We start from the raw sequence: 20,989 nt of genomic DNA on the forward strand, positions 1-20,989 counted from the left end.
CCCTGAGGGGAGCGGCGGGAGGCGGGACCGGCAGGTAGCCCCGGTCCCCCCGGGGCGAGGAGCAGCGGCGGCCGGGTCGTGAGTGTGTCCTGTCCGGGAGAGGGACGGTGTCGCGGGCAGGAGCCGCCGGGACGTGCCGAGGCGCTACCGGAGGTGTAATAAAGTTGGGCTGTCACCGTGCTGAGTGTCTTCTGTCCGCCACGGGCCGGGACCGGGAGAGGGAGCGGGGCGGGAGCGGGGCAGCCCCGGGGCGGGCAGGCGAACGGACGGACAGGCGGACGGACAGGCGGACGGGCAGGATGGGTGGGTGCCGCGGTGCAGGGCCGCGCCGGGCCGCCGGGGGCGCTGCGCGCGTGGGCGCGGCGGTCACGCGCGGCGGAGCAGGAAGCGGCACGGGGCGGGCGGAGCCGCGCGGTCCCGGTGTCCCCCCGTCGCCGCCGGTGCCGTGGGTCGGGCCAGGCCGGGCCATGCGCTGCGTCCTGATCGCCAGCACCGCCGCCGAGCTGCTCTTCTACTGGGCCGATGCCGCCTTCCTCCGCCGGCTGCGGCCGCCCCACGCAGGGCAGGTGGGACGGGACCGGCGCGGTGCGGGGAGGGGGGGCGCGGTGCGGGGAGGGGGGGCGCGGTGCGTGGGTGCTGAGCTGGGGGTGTGTGCCCCAGGGCCCCGCGCTGGAGGACAGCCTCAACACCCTCTTCGCCCCCCTCATCATCTCCTGCGCCGCGCTGTTGGAAAAGCTCGCCGACACCTACACCTGCTTCGCCACCGAGCACGGGCGGCATCTCCACGTCCTGCACATGGTAGGGCCGGGACCGGGGACCGGGGCACCCCGGCTGGCCCCCACCTGACCCCGATACCGGTTACAGTTTGGCGACTGCCTGTACATCGCGGTGAACGGCGATGGGACGGAGAGCGAGGACGACCTGCGCCGGACACTGTTCGTGCTGCGGCGCTTGGTGGAGGCTCACTGCGGCCTCGTCACTCTCGATTCACACCTCATCCGCAAGGAGTGAGCGGTCACGGCCGGCCGGCACGGGCTGGCACGCAAGGGTGCCGGGGCAGCTGCTGAGTGGTGCCTTCATGCAGCCCTGGGGGGGTGGGAGTGGGTGTTTCCAAGCTGGGACACCCGTTGCAGCAGGACCCCCTGCCTGCTGGGCTGCAGCTGGGTTTGGGGGTGCCTGTTCCCCCGGAGAGGTGACAGACAGCTCTCAGCTCATGCTTTGCGGGCATTGCAGGTTGCGGCCGGCCGATTCGGAGCAGCGGGAGCGTGTCTGGAGCCTGCTGCGGGGCCTGCTCGAGACCTACAGCCACCTGCGGGAGGAGGACCAGAGCTTTGCGGTGGAGGTAGCATGCCCTGGGGTGTCCCTCACCTTCGGGGTGCCTCTCACCTTCGGGGCATCCCAAGGGTGTGAGACTGCGTGGAGTCCTGGGATGCAGGGAAGGGCTCTTGGCCGGGAGCTTTGAGGCAGCTCCCTGGAGCAGTGGAGGCTCAGACCTGCCCTTGAGGCCGCATGGCCGGGACTGGGGGCACTCAGCAGCCTTCCGCCGACCTGCTTCCCAGGCCGTGGAGCGGCTCGTCCATCCTCAGTTGTGTGAGCAGTGCATCGAGTTCCTGGAGCGGCAGGTGGTGCAGTACATCAACACCAGCCCCGAGCGTGGAGGGGACGAGGTGGGCCATGCCTTCCTCCTGGTACATACCAAGCTGCTGGCCTTTTACTCCAGGTGCACCCAGACCCTTCATCCTCCCCAGGGCAGCCACTCGCCCTCCTGGCTGACCCTTCCCTTCTCTGTCCCGCAGCCGCAATGCCAGCTCCATCCGTCCTGCCGACCTACTCGTCCTCATCCTCCTGGTGCAGGACCTGTACCCCAGCCAGAGTGCTGAGGAGGAGCTTAGCCCCGAGGTGCTCCAAAGCAGGGTGTGGGGGGCAGCAGGTTGGGGTGCCCCCGTGGGGTGATGCTTTGGCAGCCTGGGCTTAACTTTTTCCCCTTTTTCCAGAAGCCAGTGGCACAGAAGTTGCTCCCCCAGGGACCCAAGAGAAGCAAGAGCATCCCTGTGAGCAGCCCTGGCTCTTACGGAGCTGCAGAGAAGGACTCTGATGACCAGGTGAGACCCTGGGATCGGGAGCGGCAGGGTGGGATGCTGGCTGGGCTGCCTGCATCATTGTGTCTGACCCAGCCGTACTCACCAGCAGGACACAGATGATCTCTCCGTGCCTGAGGTCTACTACACGCCCGAGCCCTCGCCAGGCAGGCACAGCACGGGTGAGTACGTGGCTGGGCAGCAGCCCTGCCCCACACCCCCCAGCCCTGTGGAGGCTCTGGGGCTGTGTGGGGAGCTGGTGGGGAGGGCGACCTGCCATGGTCCCTGCAGGCAGCGAGAGCTGGTCAGAGGGTGCTGAGATCCTGGGCACCGAGGAGGCAGATGCTGCAGATGTCCAGGTGAGCAAGGGGTCCTGCAGTCCCTCCCAGCTCTGTGCCTCCCCAGCCTGTCCTGGTGCTCTTTGCGGTCTTTGGTCCTCATCACTCATCCCTTGCTGTCCTGTGGCTGTGGGTGCCCCAGCCTCTAGGGCTGGGGATGCAGTCCACCTCCCCGGTATTGTGCATAACCCTGTGAGGGCTGTGACTGCCCTCCCTGGGGCATTTCTTACCATCTCCCTGTCCAGAGCTGTCAGCACGGAGGGGCTGGAGCTGCAGAGCAGTCTGGTGTCTCCCTCTGCTGCCTCTGGACTTTCTGGGCTGCTTCCCTGCTGGATGCTGCAGAGCCTCACATGCACTCTGCAAGCAGGCGCTGGCTTTGGTGCAAGGGGTTTACAACCTCTGTCTTTGCAAGCAGCTTCCCCTCTATCTGCTGCTCTTTTTGGGTCCCTGAGCACTTTCCTTGCTGCTGATCTTTTGCTGTGTGGCCCCTCCAGCTCTCTCGGTTCAGTCATGCCCAGTTGGAGCTTTCAGGATATTGCTGTGTCCCTCCAGAGCGTCCTGGGTCAGTGCGGGCTGTCTTGTCCCCTCAGGAGGCTGAGCATCTCCCCTCTCTCCCCAGATGGCAGAGGACTTGCTCCAGACCCTGGGGCCTATGGTCCCTGAAGCTTCAAACCCCAGAAGGATCTTCCTGGACGCCAACCTGCGGGAAGGTTACTGCCCTTTACTGCCACACACCATGCACTGCCTCCCGCTCTGGCCGGGCATCTCCCTCATCCTCCTGACCAAGGTGAGCTGCCTCTAAGGTGAGGGAAGCAACGCTGGGCGGGGTCCTGGCTGAGACACCTCTCCCCTCCCTGGCAGGGCCCTACGACCCAGGTGGCCTTCACCTTGTACCAGCTGCTGGATGGTTTCTTGGTGCTGGAGAGGAAGCTGGAAGAGGGGCCAGAGGCAGGAGTCCCACGCTCCTACCCATTCCTGGCTGAGCTGCGGCAGCGCATGGACAAGTTTGTGAAGAAGCTGGGCGGGCAGGACATCCAGGTGGAATTGGGGACACAAGGACCCTGTCGTGCTGTCCCTGCAGCCTGATGCTAAGCCCTGTCTCTCTCTGGTTGCAGAACACCTGGGTGGATTTCAAGAACAAGATATTCTCCCGGAGCGAGCCTGGGAGCTCTCTGGAGTGAGTATGCATTGGCCAGAGAAAGCCTCCAGGACAGGCGGGGACTTTTCCCAGCCCGGGTGGTGACGCAGCTGTCCCTGTGGTGCTGGGAGCCCAGGGGCCAAACTCTGCACCATCCATGTCTCCTGGCTCAGGCTGCTGCAGGCAGTGGCCAATGTGAAGCGGCAGCTCTGCTCCTTATACCGCCAGCTCTTCCTGGCCTCTGCTGGCCACAGCCTGTCCCAGGGGCTGCGGGACCGTGCCCAGAAGCTGATGAGGTGAGTCCATGGGGGCAGGAGACATCCCCGGGGGTTCCCCCACAGCCAGCCATGCTGAGGCTTTGGGGATCCCGGCCTCTCACCGTGCCTCTTCTTGGCAGGGAGAAGCTGCTGGACTGGCGGGACTTTCTGTTGGTGAAAAGCAGGCGCAATATCACCATGGTGTCATACCCATCTCTGCGGCTGGGAGCCCAGCCCAGCGAGGAAGGGTCCCTGGGGGGTAGCAGAGGTGGGAGTGGGACTCTGCCCCCGCAGCACTGGGCTCAAGGGGAGGAGTGTGGTGGGTGAAGGTGGCTTCCCCAAGGCTCAGGGGCTGTCCTGGAAGAGCACCAAAGTTGTTGGACACCCTTAACCCATCCCACATACCTGGAGGACTTCCCTGGCCTGGTGCACTTCATCTATGTGGACCGCACGGCTGGGCAGATGATGGCACCTTCGCTCAGCGTGACAGAGAAGTCCAGCTCGGAGCTGGGCAAGGGCCCCCTGGCAGCCTTTATTAAGAGAAAGGTACCGCTTGTGGAGCTGGGGCTTGGATGGGGACCATAGGAGGGGGTGGTGTTTGGAGGATTTTCTGCTCAGGCTTCAGGAGCCCCTTGTCCCCCAGGTCTGGTCCCTGATTGCATTGGCCCGGCGATACCTGCAGAAGGGCTACACGACACTCATGCTGCAGGATGGTGACTACTGCTGCTCCTACTTCCTCTGGTTTGAGAATGAGCTGGTATGTGGGGCAAGGAAGGGGCTGAGCCCCTCTCCCCTGGCAACTTCTGGGGGCAGGAAGCAGGGCTGTAGGGACCCTCTGGCTCCTTGGCAGTCCCCTCTGTGCTCCTGCCCTCTGCTGTCATCTCTCCCCAGGGCTACAAGCTGGAGGTGATGGAGGTGCCGGTTCTCTCTGATGATTCTGCTCCCATCGGGATGCTGGCAGGAGAATACTACAGGTGAGCAGTCCCCAAGCCTGTGGTTTGTCACCAGGGGCATGGGACTGTGCTGGCACAGGGGACCCCATGAGTGATGGTGTCTTCACTGGGACGTTGCTGCAGGGTGCTACCAGTGCTGCAGTGTCAGTGGAGTTGCAACAGCCTATCTCCCCATGGTCCTGCCAGCAGACGGGCACTGTGTCCTTTCCAGGGACTTGCTAGGGGGAAGATGGTTAGAAAGGGGGTGCCAGGCTGCGCTGCACCTGCTGAATCCCCCGTCTTCTCCTTCCCAGGAAGCTGCTACGTTACTACAGCAAAAACCACCAGGCAGAGGTGGTGAAGTGCTATGAGCTGCTGACCGTGCACCTGGGCATCATCCCCTCCGAGCTCGTGGTCCAGCAGGCCTGTGACTTGGCCCGGCGCCTCTGGGAGCCCTCCCGCATTCCCCTGCTCTGAGCTGACTCCAGCCACCCTGGGGCTGGGATTAAAGTGGGTGTGTGGGTGATCCCGGTGCTTAGGCTGCTTTCTCGGTGTCTGTGTGCTGTCAGCCATGCCTGTAGTCAGCCACAGACAGCCTTCCCATCCTCCAGCCCAGCCGAGGCTCCCACTGCCTGCCTCCCTGCTCCCCATGGGCTTCGCTGGCACCCAGCAGGCTCCAGGGACAGGTGGGGGTGAGAAGTTGTTGGCAGATCACCTTCTTGCTGAAAAGTGCATTTCCAAAGCAGGATTTATAGCATTGGCTTGGCATCACTGCGCAGCTTTGGCTGGAGAACAAAACAGTGTAGCCAAACCTGTGTGGAGGAATGGCCCAGGGTGCATCCCCCTTTCCCCTTGCCCCGAAATGCAGTGTGGGGCCCTCAGGGGCTTGGCAGGCTCTGGGGAGGTGGAGCCCATCGTGCACCCCCTTCCCTGCACCTGGGCTCCCATACACCAGTCAGCTGTGGGGCCAAGCTCATCTGTGAACAGTGGGTAAAGCCGAGGCAGCTCATGTGTTTCCCAGGCATGTTTGGGCTGGGTGCACATGCAAATCCCCCAGGCTTAGCTGGGGAGGGAGCCAGCCCCGAGGGGCTCCAGCAGCCACTTCCCTCGTGGCTCTGTGCTGCTTGCTAGGGCTGAGGACAGTGGTCCAGGGAGCACTGGACCACAGCGGGGCCTTTGCCCCATCCTGCTGGGCAGGAATTTGCCCTGACAAGCCACAGCACTGGGTTTGGAGCCAAGCTGCTCCTTCTCCCGCTGCTCTCAGGACTGCTCGGGGCTTGCCTGCTCAGGGCAGGACTCAAGCTCCTCCTGTCTCGAAGTACTTGTTGGCCCATCACCCCAGCGACATGCCCCTGGGTCCTCCCTGGAGCAGAACAGGGGCCGGGGCACCTCTCAGGCCCCAGTGCCTTCCTGGGGTGCAGGTACCCTGCTGAGCACCAGGCAGGATCCAACCCTGTTGCCTTTTCAGTGCTGGGGCTGGTCTCCAGCCTCCCTGCAAGTCCCTGGCAAAGCTCCGCCAGGGTCAGTGGGGCGCTGCGGGGGCAGTGCTTGGCATGTGCCCCTGTCCTGCCCAGCCTCCCCACAAGCCCTGGGACGCAGTGTCCGGCTCTGCGCCAAGGCATCCACTGCCCTGGCCCCCCCCAGCCCCTCCCCATGCCCGGAAGCCCTGGGAAAAGCTCCGCCATGAAAGCGAAGTCCAGGCTGCCGGGCTCCACGCAGCCACAGCTGGGCACTGCGGGGCAATGGCAGCCAGGATCTGGGCAAAGATGGGCACAGGATGCCCTTCCCGCTGGCTGCGAGGCTGGCATCTTTCCCCGGGGCTGCCAGGATCGCGGCTGGCCCACGTCGGGGTTGCAGACCGGCTGCAGCGGGAGTATGATGCAGTGGTGATCGGAGCAGGTAATGCAGGGTGAGGGAGCCAGTGCTGGGCTGCAGGGAGCCAGTGGGGACACCTAGCTGCCTTCCCCCCAGGGCAGGTGAGGGGGTGGCTAGGTGGGGACTATGGTGGTGCTGGGCACATTGCAGGCCACCGACATGCTCATTGTGCCGGCAGGGTGCAGGGGTCTTGCACAGCTGGGCACGTTGCAGCCCCCAACATGCTGCTTGTGCAGGGCACAGCTGGAGCATCTGCTTTGACCACTTCTGTCCCACTCTCCTGCACCCATAGGTCCAGGGCTATAGGGATGGGGGAGGATGCTCCCTGTCACCTGTATCTCTATGTCCAGAGCCTCATTATTTGCATAGTTGTGGCACCCCAGTCATGGCAGGGTGCCCTGTGCTGTGGGACTGGCCTAATGCTGCGCTCAACTCACCTCCCTCTCTCCTTGCAGGGCACAATGGGCTGGTGGCAGTAAGTACCGAGAGCGGGGTGCTGCCACCTTCATCGCTGGGGGAAGGTGGCGGACCAGGGAGGGTCTGTGCTGTGGGTAAGGGGGGGGTGTTGGTGGCAGGGCCCGTGGGGCTGGGGGTTCCCACAGGGCTGTGGGGAGCAGAGCCCCCCCTGGTGAGGGGGGGATGAGGACACATCCCACCCAGAGGGATGGGCAGCATGACGCTTCACTCCCCCCAGGCTGCTTACCTGCAGCGGGCAGGGGTGCGCACGGCCGTGCTGGAGAAACGCCATGTGCTGGGTGGTGCAGCTGTCACAGAGGAGATTGTGCCAGGTACCCCTGTGCACCCTGTGTCCCCCCGCCCCTGGTCAGCCCTAGGCACAGGCACTGCCACCCCCCCACACCCTACATCTTCCAGGCTTCAAGTTCTCCCGGGCATCGTACCTGCTCAGCCTGCTGCGGCCGCAGATCTACACTGAGCTGGAGCTGCAGGTAGCAGCACCCATCCCTTGCCAGGCTGCCGGCACCTCCGGGCACACTGGCAGGGTGAGCCCACTGCCAAGCTGTTCCTACAGGGTGGGTTCTGCCATCCCTGTCTTGCAGCAACACGGTCTGAGGGTGCTCCCACGGGACCCCTACTCCTTCACCCCACTGCTGGAGGACAGGAGCCCCCCTCGCTCCCTCCTGCTGGGGCACGACATGGCCCAGACCCAGCAGCAGATCGCTCAGTTCTCCCAAAAGGATGCACAGGTATTACGGGGGCACATGCCTGGCACGGCAAAGACCCCGAGGAGCTGCTCTGCCCAGCGGAGCGGCAGGGATGCTCCTAGGTGGGGTATCCATTGCACTCACCATGGCACACTCCCTCTTGCCTCCTGTCTGTCCCCTTTCAGGCTTACCCTGAGTACGAGGCATTCATGGGGGCCTTAGTGTCAGCCCTTGATCCACTGCTGGATGCCCCACCAGTGGATACAGCTGCCCTGGGGCAGGGGTCCCTGCTCCAGCGGCTCAAAGCCCTGCAAGCCCTGCGGCCCCTGCTGCAGGCAGGTACATTTGGGACCCCAATAGCAGCGGGTATTTACCTGCACCTGGAGTGGGTGAAGCTCCTTCCCAGGGCACAGGCTCCTCAGGAGCTCCAGCTGGGCTGGCTGGCCAGCAGGCTTGCCCAGTACCTGTCCACAAACCCCTCCAGCGCAGGCAGCTGACGCTGGCACAGCTGTGCATGTCTCATGTTGCCTCTGCACCCCCAGGGCTGGCACTGGGGTCGCAGCTGCCCCGCTATTACGAGGTGCTCACAGCCCCCATCTCCAAGGTGAGTGCCAGCAGCAGTGGCACAGAGCCACCAGCTGCCTGCCTGCATGCCTGCGAGGGTGCTATGGCAGGTCCCTACCCCAAGCTTGGCACACCCCTTTTCTCCTGGGCCAGATCCTGGATCAGTGGTTTGAGTCGGAGCCCCTGAAGGCAACTCTGGCTACTGACGCAGTGATTGGAGCCATGGCCAGCCCCCACACCCCGGGCAGTGGGTGAGGATCCCTTCCTCCTGCCATCCTCTGTGCAGGCAGCCCCTTGGCTCTGCATGCTCTGGCACCCTGTGCCCTGCCCCGCTGCACCTCCCTCCTGCTGCCCACTCAGCCTTGCCAGGGTGGCTCAGGGCTTGGGGCTGGGCAAGGTGCTGCCCCCATCCCTGCCATATGGCTCTCCTGAGTGGTCCCTACTGCTCCTTTGCTGTTTGGACACCCCTGTCCCTAGGACAGGTCAAGTCCTGGCCAGGGGGTGCTCCCTGTAACTGATTTGGCATTCCATGAGCTGGCACAGTCCCATCTACACGTGCCGTGGCACCATCCTCACCATGCCGTGCAGGTGACAGACCTGTCCCCTCGGCTGGTGGCTAACCTGGGGTCCTGCCATCACAGGTACGTGCTGTTGCACCATGTGATGGGCGAGCTGGAGGGACGGCGGGGGGCCTGGGGCTATGTGGCTGGTGGGATGGGAGCCCTGTCCCAAGCCATCGCCTGCGCAGCGGCTGCCCGGGGTGCCCACATCTTTGCTGAGAAGGTATGAGGTACCTGGGTGCGGGTAGGTGCCTGGCCAGCCTGCAGGCAGTGGGGATGCTCTTGGTGAGGTCCTGTCCCCTTTGCCTGCCCAGGCAGTGTCCAGCGTGCTGCTGGGCAGGGACAGGCGGGCACAGGGTGTCGTGCTGCAAGATGGGACGGAGGTGAGGAGCAAACTGGTGCTGTCCAACGCCTCCCCCCAGATCACCTTCCTGGAGCTCACTCCCCAGGTATGGGGCACACAGGACTGGCAGGGGCTTCGCATCCCCCGGCCGGGCTGCCCCGCTCACTGCTGGGCTCTGCCCCGGCCTCTCCTACCCCAGGAGCAGCTGCCAAAGGATTTCATCCAGCGCATCCGGCAGGCCGACACGCGCTCTCCTGTCACCAAGATCAATGGTAGGTACTGGCAGGGCCACCTCTGCTGCTGTCCCTGCTGGAAGGACACTGGCACCAGGCTCAGCAAGAGGCTGCACCACACTTCCCCCTTCTCCTCTCCTGGACCCAGTGGCCGTGGATCGGCTGCCCAGCTTCCTGGCTGTCCCCAACGCCTGCAACGGCCAGCCCCTGCCCCACCACCAGTGCTCCATCCATCTCAACTGCGAGGGCACCCACCTCCTTCACCAGGCCTTCACTGAGGCCACCCAAGGTCACCCCTCCAGCAGGTAGGAGCCTGCACTGGCTCACCTCAGTACCCCAAGGAAGGGGCAGGACAGCCATGGTGGGTGGTGCTGGGGGAAGAGGTTTGTGGTGGCTGGGTTCCCCTCTGCCTGACCAGCTAGTGTCCTGCTTCCCCAGGCCCATGATTGAGCTCTGCATCCCCTCAGCACTGGACCCGGGGCTGGCTCCACGGGGCTGCCACGTCGTGTCCCTCTTCACCCAGTACACACCCTCTGTGCTGGCGGGTGGGCAGCCCTGGGACGAGCAGGCCAGAAATGCATACGCAGACACGGGTACGTAATGCATACGCGGCCCTGGGTAACACCAGGAGCGTTGGTCCATGCCCACAAGCAGAACCACCCTGGAGTTGCTCAGGGGTTGGCCACCATGTCCCCCAAAAACTGCCCACCAGTCTCTTTATCCCTCTCTAGTGTTTGACTGCATCGAAGCCTATGCCCCAGGGTTCAAGGCATCTGTCATCGGTAGGGACATCCTGGTGCCACCAGACCTGGAAAGGATCTTTGGGCTGCCCGGCGGGGTGGGTACCATGTGGGCTAAGCTCTGAGGATTGCTCTGGTGCCAGTGCTGGTGGGCGCACAGCCCTGGGCCAGGCACACCCAGCTCTCACAAAGCTCTGCTTGCAGAATATCTTCCATGGAGGGATGTCTCTGGACCAGCTGTACTTTGCCCGTCCAGCACCATCCTACTCAGGCTACCGGTCCCCAGTTCCCAACTTGTACCTGTGTGGAAGCGGAGCCCACCCTGGTGAGTAGGACTGTGAGCCAAGACCCTCCTGGGGGGCTGCAGGAGGAGGGCAGGGATGCATGGAAGGGGTGCAAGGGCAGCACAGGGCAGAGGGTGTTGACTTCCCTCTCTGCTCTCGAATGGGTAGGGAGCTGGGGCAGCTCCACTGGTGCAGCCCTGGGCCTCATGTCCAGGGGCTGGAGCTGCCCGCTGCTCCCCATTTCTGCTCTCCTGCAGGAGGAGGAGTGATGGGTGCAGTGGGACGCAATGCCGCCCGGGTGGCCCTCGAGGACTTCAGGCGCCTGTGATGGCAGTGGTGACACCGACTTTGCCTATGCAGGTCTGTGGATGCAGCAAGCCATGTTGACCCCATACAGAGCCCTACCCATCCCCAACTTGCTTCCCAGGCACTGCAGGGTAGCAGCATCCCCTGAGAGCCAGGGGGTGCAGGCTGGCAGGATCCCTTGTGCTCCCAGCTGCTACCGTCACCTTGAACACGTGGCTGCTCCCAGTCTGCCACAGCCCAGCCTTGCCTGAGTGCCTCCTGGGCACTGGGCAGCCATGGCGAGCCTTGCTCAGGCCCTGCCTGCACCTGTGGAAATAAACCCTGGCCCGGGCTCTCTCCTGAGCATGCTCGCTGTGTTTTTTTCAGCTCTTCATGCAGTTCCCAACATGCCATCGTAGGGGGGTCTGCGCTGTGCCATCTGCACTGGGGCTGGTGTGCAGCCCTGGGGGAGCTGCCAGAGGGGACAGACATGTCCCAGAGCAGTGAAAGGGGACAACCAGCCCTTCACCCTCTCCTCTGCTCACTGATGCAGGCTCAGGTGCATGCAGGGCTATTTGGCTGGAGGCATCCAGCCCTGGGCTGGCCTGGATGACCACAAGGTGCCTAGAACAAGCAGGCAACCAGGGAGCTGCTTGAAACCGGCTTTGCTACCTGGAGCCCCCAAACTGTCCTCCTGGCCCTCAGTGGCTGTACAGCAGCCACGTGCCCAGCAGCGCAGACCCTGCAGGAGCCAGGCCTGGCAGCTGCCCCCCCGTGCCCTGCACACCCCTCCATTCCTGCCAGGAGCTGCCTGCACATGTACTGGCCCTGTCCATCCACAGGGCAGATGCTCCCTGCAGCCCAGCAGCTCTCGCTGGCCACCCCTCAGCCGGCGGCAGGCCCAGGGTGTGCCGCTCTCCCGGGCTGCTGCCGGGAGCCGCTCACTGCAGATTACAGAGCTCACATCCTCTCCCTGCCCTCTTCCTCCCCTGGACAATGCTCCTGATTCAGCCGCCCGCCTCGCCTCCCACCGGGCCCTAAATACGGTGCTGCCAGGCTGAGCTGTTGCACCTGAGCTGGCTGAATCAATATTGACTGGCCAGGAATAGTCCCGCAGCCCTCTGAGAATAGCCCCGCACGCCTGCCTGCTGCCCACAGCTTCCCGCGCACGGGGCTGCCCTGCTGCCGGCAGTGTATTTTTAGCTGCTGCAGTTGCTGGCTGCCCAGGGCTGCAGGTGCTGGCACCCAGTAAGCCCCAAGGGCTGGGATGGAGTGGGATGACAGTGATGGGGGGATACCTCCAGCCTGACATGGTCACACTGAGCAGCAGGACACAGAGCCCCCACTGCTGCAGGTTGAGGCTGGCAGGTCCCAGGTGTGGGAGAGCCCACCAGACCCTCCAGCTGCTCTCTTCTTGCAGCCCCTAGGAGCAAAGCCAGAGCTGGGAGCGGGACCCAGTACCCACCTGCCCTGCACCCCTGCCGGCTTCCACCTTGGAGAGGCCTGGGGGGCCTCCTGGCCTCACACTTGAGTAATTGAGCTCCAAAACATTGAGACACGACTGAGTCACGGGCTCTGCTGCTGGCCCCCAACCCTGCCTTTCCCCAGGGCTTTCCATGACCCCCACGTTGGCCTGGCCAGGGACCCCCAGCCCAGGAGAGGCTCCAGCATGTGCCCTGAGGCAGGCTGGGGCATAGGGCTGGGAGGAGGGTGCCCTGAGAGGAGGTCCTGGGACTGGGCACCCCTGCATGCCTTGGGGGTGGCAGAGGCTCCTGTGGGATGTGGCGATGAGCTCACCGGCTATTCCCAGCCATGTTGATCCTGGCCCCTCCCGGCAGGAACCAGCTGCTGCGACTCCAAACAAACAGTCTGGTGGCCACCAGCACATTCCTGGCTGGGCCCTGGCCACGGCGAGGGCACAGGGCTTCCTGTTTATCCCCGTCCCATGGCGTGGCACAGCAGGGCAGGCGGGAAGCAGGGTGCCCCAGGGACAGATGTCACCCCAAGCTGGAGGTTGCTCCCAGGGCAGGTCAGGGAGGGAATCCCACATCTCCATGTCCCACGGATGGGGGGACTGTGCCTGGGGACCCTCACAGCCAGCCTGGCTCGTGGATGGCCCAAGTGATGCCCCAAGCCCCAGAAGGACCCTACTCTGGGCTACCAGTGCCAACCCACAACCTGTCCTGGTTTCTGTGCACCCCCAGGCACTCCAGCCTGAGCTGCTGCTTGGGGTGGGAAGGTGCAAGGGGTGTCCTTTTGGGGTGTCTCAGATGTCACCCCTATAAAACCCATGCTCTCCCTTGCTGGGGTCCACCCCCATGGTGTGGTGGTGCTGGGGGGGGTGTCGTTCCTGACTGGAGACATTGGGTTCATTCTAGGGGGGTTCCAGGCTCACGTAGGTAGGGGCTATCCCAGGGATGCTCGGCCCCCTCCCAAGCTGGGGGCGGGGGGGCGGGGCAGTGGTTGGGGCAGGGGCCAGGATGGCAGAGGAGGGGCGGGGGAGGCAGGGCTGGACTCCAGGCATGGTGCGGGGAGGGGGTGGGGGGGCCGGGGCCGGGCTGGGCAGCGTGGGCCCCCACCCGTGGCGGCCCACCCCGCCGCACCATAAAAGCGGCGGCAGGCGGTGCTCGGCGGCAGGAGCGCTGCTGGAGGCCGGGGTGAGCCAGCACCGCGTTCCCTCGCCACTGCCCGCCCCGCGCTGCTGCCTGCCCCGCACCATCACCCGCTGCCAGGGTGAGTGCCAAGGATGGCCCCGGGGGCGGGGGTTTCTGGGCACATGGAAGGGGGGAACAGCAACCCCACTAGTGCTCTGAGTGGGGATGCAGGGGGAGAGGTGGAGTGATGGGGGACAGGGGCTCTGTGCAGGACGGGGAGGGACTCTGGTGTCCGGCACAGTGTTCGGGGGGGGATAAAGGGGGGCTCGGTGGGGCCCCCACCCATGGCCTGAATCATGGAGCAGGCAGGAAGCAATAGGGGCAGGGTAGATTCCTGGGGGTTCCCGTGGCTGTTGGCAGCAGGGCTGTGTGGGTCAGTGAGTGCCTGGGGTGGGGGGTGGGGGCTGTGCCAGGGCTGGGTGCCCCTGGCGAGGGGCAGGTGAGTGTGGGGCTGGGGCTGAGCCCCGGGGTGGGGGACTCTGCGAGCTGTGGATGGTACGGACTAGCCCCTGCATCCGCCGCAGCGCAGGGACAGGGGTGTCACTGCTGTGTGAGGGGCTATGACATCCCTCCACTACAGCCCAGCTCCTGGGGTACAGGGGGCTGCAGCAGCAGCCCCCATCCTGCTGTGACCTCCAAGGGCTCAGTGTTGGGCTGTCTCCAGGCATCCCACCCCAAGAGCCGCAATGGTGGTGCCGGCTGGCGTGAGCCCCATCCAGCTCCCGCTGCTGCTGCTGCTGTGCTGCGTGGCCCCCAGCGGGCAGGAGCCAGCCCTGGCACAGCTGCGGCTGGTGGGGCCACGGGGGCCAGCCGGGGAGGGTCGGCTGGAGGTGCTGTACCAAGGGCGCTGGGGCACCATCTGTGACGACGGCTTCGACTTCCACGCGGCCACCGTCGCCTGCCGGCAGCTGGGCTACTCCGCAGCTGTCACCTGGACCCATAGTGCCACCTACGGCCAAGGGGAAGGTAGGGGGCAGGTGGGAAATTGGGGGACGGGGGGGGTCCTGGCAAGGGCAGCGTGCTTAGCACCGGTTGGGGCAACCTGCCCAGTGGGGCGCTGGAAGGGGCCCATGGTGCTGGGGAGGAAGATGGGGACCCCCTGCCCCAATGGTGACCCACAGCCCTGCATGTCCTGTCCCCCCAGGCCCCATCTGGCTGGACAACGTGCGGTGTGGGGGCAGCGAGGGCTCCCTAGCAGAGTGCGTCCACAACGGCTGGGGCACCAGTGACTGTCACCACGGTGAGGACGCTGGTGTGGTGTGCTCAGGACAGCGCCTGCCCAGTGTATCCCCCCAGGCCACCACCTCTGGTCACCTGGGAGAGGTGAGTGCCCAGCAAGATGGATGGAGGGGCTGAGGCAGGTCCCTTTGACCCTTCCCCTTGTCCCCATCCTGCACACCCCGCCCTCCGTGCTGGAGCCCCCATGCCCATGCCTGTGCCCACTGGGACAGGTTCCGGGGCAGAGCCTGGAGGAGGTGCGGCTCAAGCCCATCCTGGCACGGGCCAAGCTGAGCATGCCGGTGACAGAGGGTGCTGTGGAAGTGAAGCACAATGGGCGCTGGAGGCAGGTGTGTGATGCTGGCTGGACCAGGAACAACAGCCGTGTGGTCTGCGGGATGCTGGGCTTCCCCCGGGAGAAGCATGTCAACACTAGCTTCTACCGGTAAGGATGCAGGAGAGCCATGTTGCAGCCATGGGGCACATGGGGCAGGGCGCCTAGCTGGACACGCCGTGGGGGCAGGAGACTGGGGGTGTCGGGGAAGGGATGTGCATGTAGGTGGGTGAGCAGGATGCTGGTGTGGCCTGGCCGTGCCTGGGCCCCCTTCTTGGGGCCTTGATGAGGGGCAGAGCTGGGCTCAGCAGCAGCCAGGGAGCTGTGGGGACAGTCACCAGCCATGCCCAGTAAAGTATGGGTGGAAGGAGAGGAGAGGCAAGCGGCCCTCAGCCCCTCCGCCCCCGCCTCGGGCTGGGGCTATAAATACAGCCCATAATGAGCCCTTGCCAGTGCCAGGAGTCACACAGTCCCGCCGGGGCATGCAGGCTTGGCACAGTAATTGCCAGTGGGGAGAGGACCTGTCTTCACCCTGCCGTGCCATGGGAGGACTCCCCCCAGCTCCTGCACTTGCCACGGGGTGGCAGGGAGGGCAGGGATGATGAAGTGGTGGGTCCTGAGCCCTGCAGGGTTGGCACACACACACACACACACACCCCCGACTTTCTGCCTCTGTGCACCCACAGGAAGCTCTGGAACATGAAGCTGAAGGACCCCAACTCCAGGTAGGGCCCAGCCCTGGGGAGGATGGGCAGGGGCACCCTGAGTGGGCACCCAGCACGGGTGTTGGCTGGGGAGAGTCTCCAGCACCCGAGCTGACATCAGCCCCTGCTCCTCTCCCTCGGCAGCCTGAAGACTCTTAGTCAGAAAAACAGCTTCTGGGTCCACAGAGTGCGGTGCCAGGGCACGGAGACCCATCTGGCCCGCTGCCCCACGCAGGTGGCCCCGCCAGCCCCCCGCCAGCATGCCTGCCCCCGTGGCATGCACACCATCGTCAGCTGCCTCCCCAGCCCTGCCTTCCAGAAGGGCACAGTCAAAGGCAGGAGCAAGACCTCCCCAGGAAAGGTGAGCCCTGGCATGGCCCCATGACCCATCTTCCCCACAGAAGGTCCCAGAGCCAGGTAGCACCCAGCCACCCCATTTTCACCTATGCCTGTGGTGCAGGCAGGTGGCTGTGCCCTGGGGCCACTGACCAGCTGCTCCTCGTGTCCAGGTCCTCCTTGTGCGGCTGCGAGCTGGCACCCACGCCGGCGAGGGCCGGGTGGAGGTGCTGCGCCATGGGCAGTGGGGCACCGTGTGTGACAAGCAGTGGGACCTGGCCGCAGCCAGCGTGGTGTGCAGGCAGCTGGGCTATGGAACAGCAAAGCAGGCACTGGTGGGCGCGCAGATGGGTCAAGGTGAGGGACATGGTGTGGCAAGGACTTGGGGCATCACTGGGCTTGGAGGGGCACAAAGGGGAAAGCCCCTGGTTTACTGGGTGCTGCTGGAGCATCCTTGGATGTCCAGGCAGCTCCAGCCTGCACTAGGATGGAACTCCCCTGGCTGCTCCTGCCATGGGTGGCCCTGTTCCTGCAGGCAACCCCCAGACCAGGAGAAGGAGGGTGGGGGACATCCCTGCTCCAGGATGGGCACAGAGCGGGGAGCGCTGACCTTCCCTCTGCTTCAGGCCTGGGACCCATCCACATGAGCAAGGTGCGGTGCACTGGCCACGAGCGCTCCCTGGGCGAGTGCCGCTTTCAGGATGCAGAGCGGAGTGGGTGCGGGCATGAGGACGATGCTGCTGTCCGCTGCCATGTGCCCCACATGAACTTCCAGAGCCAGGTGAGCTCCTGCCTCCTCCCCAGAGCCTGTGGAGCCCCTGCCCCGCAAGCTCTGTGCCCAGTGGAGATGCTCAGAGCCACCCTGGGGTGGCCCAGGGGATAGGGGGACACAGAGCAGCACATTGATGGGAGGCTGCAGGATGAGCTGGTGGCACAAATGGTTTTATGGGGAGGAAGGGAGGGAGAAGAAGGTGGGGGAGATGTTCAGCTGGATGCATGGGGCTGCCTGCCCCATTGCAGAGCTGGGAGGGACGGCTGGGGGTCTGCCCCAGCCTCCGGCTTAGCCCCTCTTTGCCTGCAGGTGCGGCTGGTTGGGGGCCGCAGCCCCGAGGAGGGTGTGGTGGAGGTGCTGGTGCCAGTGCAGGGGCGGCTGCAGTGGGGCGCAGTGTGCGGCGCACAATGGGGGTTGAATGAGGCCATGGTCGTCTGCCGACAGCTGGGGCTGGGCTTTGCCAGCCATGCCCTCCAGGTGAGTGGGGTCCCAGCTTGGGGCTTGGGCTGCGAGGGGTCCAACAGGATGTGTGGCGTGGGCACGGGGTGGCCGGGGGCTCTGGCGTGGGGCAGTCTGGGGCTACAAGCTGTGGTGGCAGCACTGGGGCAGGGGAGCTGGCAGGGGAGGCGGGGTGGGTGCTGGCAGGGGGTGCGAGGGCTGGTCTGAGCGCTGTGCTCCTCCTCTGCCCAGGAGACGTGGTACTGGGCAGGCAGCCCCGATGCCACCCGGGTGGTGATGAGTGGGGTGCGCTGTGCTGGCACCGAGCTGGCCCTCCAGCAGTGCCAGCGCCACGGCCCTATCCACTGCCCCAGCGGCGGGGGACGCTTCTCGGCAGGGGTTACCTGCACCGCCCGTGAGTACCAGGAGCCCATGGGGGGGGCACCCCCCTTCTCCTGGCACAGAGAGCCAGGGGGGGCTATGTAGGATGGGGATCACCTGCTCCATCCCTGCCAATCCCCTCCACACCAGATGCCCCAGACCTGGTGATGAACGCCCAGCTGGTACAGGAGACAGCCTACCTGGAGGACCGGCCGCTGGAGCTGCTGTACTGTGCCCATGAGGAGCGCTGCCTCTCCCACTCTGCTGACCACATGCAGTGGCCCTATGGCCACCGCCGCCTCCTCCGCTTCTCCTCCCAGATCCACAACCTGGGCAGAGCTGATTTCCGACCCAGGATGGGGCGTCACGCCTGGACCTGGCACCAGTGCCACCGGTGAGTGGCCCATGGGCAGGGACTGGCAGGGGGCTGCCCCTCCCTGGGCCAGGCAGGACACGCTGGCACCCATCCCACAGCGGTTGGCCCGCCCGGGGTAATTAGCAGCATCCGTGCTGGCACTGTCATTACAGCTTTATTTGGCTTCAAGGCTGTAATTTGCACAGAGCCTCTGGGTGCTGCCTGCTCCCGGCTGGGCTGCCTGCGTGCTCGCCAGCCGGGCACTCGCCTCCCGCTTATCCCCTGTACCCACAGGCACTTCCACAGCATTGAGGTCTTCACCCACTATGACCTGCTGACACTCAATGGCTCTAAGGTGGCTGAAGGGCATAAGGCCAGCTTTTGCCTGGAGGACACCAACTGCCCTGAGGGTAGGTGCCAGCCGCGGAGCTGCCAGCAAAGCCCCCGTCCTGCTTCCCAAGGTGAGCTCTGCCCGTGCCCTCCCTCACCTCCCTTCCCTCCCGCAGGGCTGCAGCGACGCTTTGCCTGCGCCAACTTTGGGGAGCAGGGGGTCAGTGTGGGGTGCTGGGACACCTACCGCCACGACATTGACTGCCAGTGGATTGACATCACCGATGTGCCACCAGGCAGCTACACCTTCCAGGTACAGGGACAGAGGGGCAGGGTGTGCCCCAAGCCACTGCTGCTCAGGGCTAGGGGCCACCTTCCATGGGTACCACCAGCACCCCTCACCCTGCATATCAGGGTGCTGTTCTGCACCCCACGGTGCATGCCATGGCCCTGCCTGGCCAAGGCACGGCAGCGATACCCCCAGCCCTGCCACTCGCCCTCCCCAGGTGGTTGTGAACCCCAAGCATGAGGTGGCTGAGTCGGACTTCTCCAACAATGTGATGCGGTGCCAGTGCAAGTATGACGGGCAGCGCATCTGGATGCACAGCTGCCACACAAGTACGGCGGGGCGGGAGCAGAGGCGGGCAGGGAGGGGGGAAGCGTCAAGGCTGGGGGTCCCACAGGTCCCATGTCCTTCGCACCCACACCATCGCTCTCCCCAGGTGATGCCTATGGCGCCGACGTGGTGAGCGATCTGGAGCGACGGGAGCGCCTGGCCAACAACCTTGTATGACCCCCGCCTGGCATCATCACATGCCTGGTAGCGCCACGGGGCAGCCCAGCTCCCACACCCCGGCTCCTGCACCCCGGCAGCACTGGCCTGAGCTCAGGAACTCGAAGACATTTGTATTTATTGATGCTGCCACAGAGGATGAAGACAAGCACTGGGGCCAGTGAGGAGCACCAAGGGGTGCCCAGCACCATGCTGCTGGCAGGACCTGTGAGAGGGGCCTGGGTACTGCAGCAGCCCTCACCTCTGCAGCTCCCATGCTCCCCAGGATGACTACCTCAGTCTGCCCACCCAGCCCCTGGTCCCAGCAGGCTCAGGACAGGCCTCGGCCACTGCCACCCGTGCACCAGTCCTGTCCTCAATAAAGGTGCTGTGCAATGGGAGAGGGCGTACCCCCTTAGCAACCCCACAGTCCCCTGCTCCTTCCCCTGCATTCCTCCCCACCAGGACCATGAAGCCAATCCCCAAGAACACCCCTGGTCTAGGCGATGTCCCCGCAGCCAGGCAGTGTACCCCCTCTGCCACCCAGAGCCACCAGCCCTCCCCCGCTGCTTGTGTGTGGCCGGTGCCAAGTGGCTCCGGCTCACCGCCAGCAGTCCCTGCCAGCCAGAGCACCCTGGCCCTGAACTGGCTGACCCCATGCATGCAAAGGGACCTGGCCAGCTCTGTGGCAGCACGGGCCAGCAGCCAGCCCACCGGCTGCTGCAGCTGCAGCTGCCATGCTGGGCTTTCCCAGGCTGCCCTGGCAGCTTCCCAGCCCCAGGAGTAGGGATGGGGCCACTCTGCCCCCCCAAAGCCCTTGCTCCTGGAAGCAGGGTGGGGACACAGGGGACACCGTGCCCTTTCTCTCTGTGTTTCTTTCCTCCCATGGTTTCTAGCAAATATTTTTTAAAGGAAATAAATGGGAATATTCACCACTGACCCACACTCTGTACTGCCTGGCCCCTGGTGACCTGGCTACCAGGCAGTGCCACCCTTCTCCTTGCACACCCCTTCCCGTTCCCACCTTCTCAGCAGACACCAGCCGAGGGTGGGGGGGGTGCTGCCAGCACCCATCTCAGCCCTGCACAGCCAGGACAGGCTGGGTTGTACCCACATGTGACAGTCCCCACGTGTGGAGGAGCCACTGGGGATGGTGGTGATAAACCGGGGTGGCCCAAGGCCAGAGGCTGTGGCAAGGCACATGCTGGCAGAGGCTCACTCTGCTGTGGTTGGGATTCAAGGGATGCTGGTCAGCAGGGAAGATGCTTTCCAGATGAGAACAGCTTTGTGCCCTGAAATCTCAACTGGCCAAGCTGCAAGCAGCCGAGAGCTGCAACCAAGACGTGTCGTGCCACCGGCAAGGGGGCAGGCAGCCACCGCTGCAGGGTCATGACCGGCTCCACCACCGCCAAGCTGGGGGGACAGCCAGGGGACACAGGGCAGCCACACGAGCCCTTCCGTGCAGGCTGGGGTGAGGCAGCCGTGACCAAAAACATGCAAACCACTGGCAGGGCTGGTGGAAAAGCACAGTTCCTGCTCCCACCTGCTGCAAAATGCAAGGGAGCCCCACAAAACACGGCCCCAAGAGTTTGGGCAGGCTACAGGGCAGGAGTACTGGGGCACAAAGGGCTGTTTTTTGGATGCTGAGACGATGCAAAGCAGAGGAGGCAAAGACAGGTCCCAGCTGCCTGCCCACACCACCACCCCAGGGCAAGGCAGGAAGCCCCCAGCCCACCAGGGCCAGCAGTGCAGCCACATCACAGCCCCGCACTGGGCCAGGAAGGCAGCCCTGCCCATGCACCAACAAGGGCCCCGCTGTTCGGGGCTGCAGCTGCTCTGCGGAAGTAAACAAGGTCCCTGCCAGCACATTCCTGCCCGCTGCCCTACCCGACCCCTCCTGCCTGC

The 20,989-nt window shown here is 64.8% G+C and overlaps 3 protein-coding genes across 8 annotated transcripts; all 3 read left to right on the forward strand.

The window, feature by feature from the left end:
* Positions 1-70: 70 nt before the first annotated feature.
* HPS1 (HPS1 biogenesis of lysosomal organelles complex 3 subunit 1) lies at positions 71-5,269 on the forward strand. 5 transcript variants are annotated; one of them, XM_075108188.1, is made up of 18 exons: positions 71-153; positions 661-798; positions 865-1,007; positions 1,234-1,342; positions 1,560-1,720; positions 1,797-1,899; positions 1,995-2,102; positions 2,191-2,260; positions 2,370-2,437; positions 3,036-3,203; positions 3,278-3,454; positions 3,532-3,593; positions 3,728-3,850; positions 3,952-4,017; positions 4,213-4,357; positions 4,455-4,568; positions 4,703-4,785; positions 5,058-5,269. In XM_075108188.1, exons 2-18 carry the CDS (start codon positions 796-798, stop codon positions 5,218-5,220), a joined length of 1,866 nt encoding a protein of 621 aa, XP_074964289.1. In that variant the 5' UTR covers positions 71-153; positions 661-795; the 3' UTR covers positions 5,221-5,269. The 5 variants fall into 5 exon arrangements, with proteins under 5 accessions (XP_074964289.1, XP_074964290.1, XP_074964291.1 ...); XM_075108189.1 differs by having other exon boundaries at positions 1,998-2,102; positions 2,188-2,260; XM_075108190.1 differs by having other exon boundaries at positions 1,998-2,102.
* Positions 5,270-6,417: 1,148 nt separating this feature from the next.
* PYROXD2 (pyridine nucleotide-disulphide oxidoreductase domain 2) lies at positions 6,418-11,147 on the forward strand. Of its 2 annotated transcripts, XM_075107637.1 has the most exons (16): positions 6,418-6,642; positions 7,074-7,093; positions 7,313-7,406; positions 7,492-7,565; positions 7,677-7,823; positions 7,967-8,120; positions 8,324-8,385; positions 8,499-8,596; positions 8,987-9,128; positions 9,220-9,354; positions 9,448-9,520; positions 9,630-9,786; positions 9,920-10,074; positions 10,213-10,319; positions 10,426-10,546; positions 10,763-11,147. In XM_075107637.1, the coding sequence occupies exons 1-16, from the start codon at positions 6,486-6,488 to the stop codon at positions 10,831-10,833; spliced, it is 1,767 nt and encodes a 588-aa protein (XP_074963738.1). In that variant the 5' UTR covers positions 6,418-6,485; the 3' UTR covers positions 10,834-11,147. The 2 variants fall into 2 exon arrangements, with proteins under 2 accessions (XP_074963738.1, XP_074963739.1); XM_075107638.1 differs by lacking the exons at positions 7,967-8,120; positions 8,324-8,385.
* A 2,965-nt stretch (positions 11,148-14,112) lies between these two features.
* Positions 14,113-20,950, forward strand: LOXL4 (lysyl oxidase like 4). The gene is made up of 14 exons (XM_075107279.1): positions 14,113-14,410; positions 14,589-14,767; positions 14,896-15,107; positions 15,683-15,721; positions 15,845-16,061; positions 16,210-16,393; positions 16,663-16,817; positions 17,118-17,285; positions 17,499-17,661; positions 17,778-18,021; positions 18,277-18,392; positions 18,489-18,625; positions 18,819-18,930; positions 19,035-20,950. Exons 1-14 carry the CDS (start codon positions 14,131-14,133, stop codon positions 19,103-19,105), a joined length of 2,277 nt encoding a protein of 758 aa, XP_074963380.1. The 5' UTR covers positions 14,113-14,130; the 3' UTR covers positions 19,106-20,950.
* The last annotated feature ends 39 nt before the right edge of the window (positions 20,951-20,989 follow it).

The sequence above is a fragment of the Phalacrocorax aristotelis genome, chromosome 12, assembly GCF_949628215.1.
Source record: "Phalacrocorax aristotelis chromosome 12, bGulAri2.1, whole genome shotgun sequence".
NCBI lineage: Eukaryota > Metazoa > Chordata > Aves > Suliformes > Phalacrocoracidae > Phalacrocorax > Phalacrocorax aristotelis.

Coding starts and splice junctions, on each gene's coding strand:
- HPS1 (XM_075108186.1), top strand. CDS start 468: ATGCGCTGCGTCCTGATCGCCAGCACCGCCGCCGAGCTGCTCTTCTAC. Junction 2,103..2,187: donor AGAAGGACTCTGATGACCAG/GTGAGACCCTGG, acceptor CGTACTCACCAG/CAGGACACAGATGATCTCTC. Junction 4,358..4,454: donor CAGCCTTTATTAAGAGAAAG/GTACCGCTTGTG, acceptor CTTGTCCCCCAG/GTCTGGTCCCTGATTGCATT.
- PYROXD2 (XM_075107637.1), top strand. CDS start 6,486: ATGGCAGCCAGGATCTGGGCAAAGATGGGCACAGGATGCCCTTCCCGC. Junction 7,566..7,676: donor ACACTGAGCTGGAGCTGCAG/GTAGCAGCACCC, acceptor CCTGTCTTGCAG/CAACACGGTCTGAGGGTGCT. Junction 9,355..9,447: donor TCCTGGAGCTCACTCCCCAG/GTATGGGGCACA, acceptor CTCCTACCCCAG/GAGCAGCTGCCAAAGGATTT.
- LOXL4 (XM_075107279.1), top strand. CDS start 14,131: ATGGTGGTGCCGGCTGGCGTGAGCCCCATCCAGCTCCCGCTGCTGCTG. Junction 17,662..17,777: donor AGGGGTTACCTGCACCGCCC/GTGAGTACCAGG, acceptor CCTCCACACCAG/ATGCCCCAGACCTGGTGATG. Junction 18,626..18,818: donor CAGGCAGCTACACCTTCCAG/GTACAGGGACAG, acceptor CGCCCTCCCCAG/GTGGTTGTGAACCCCAAGCA.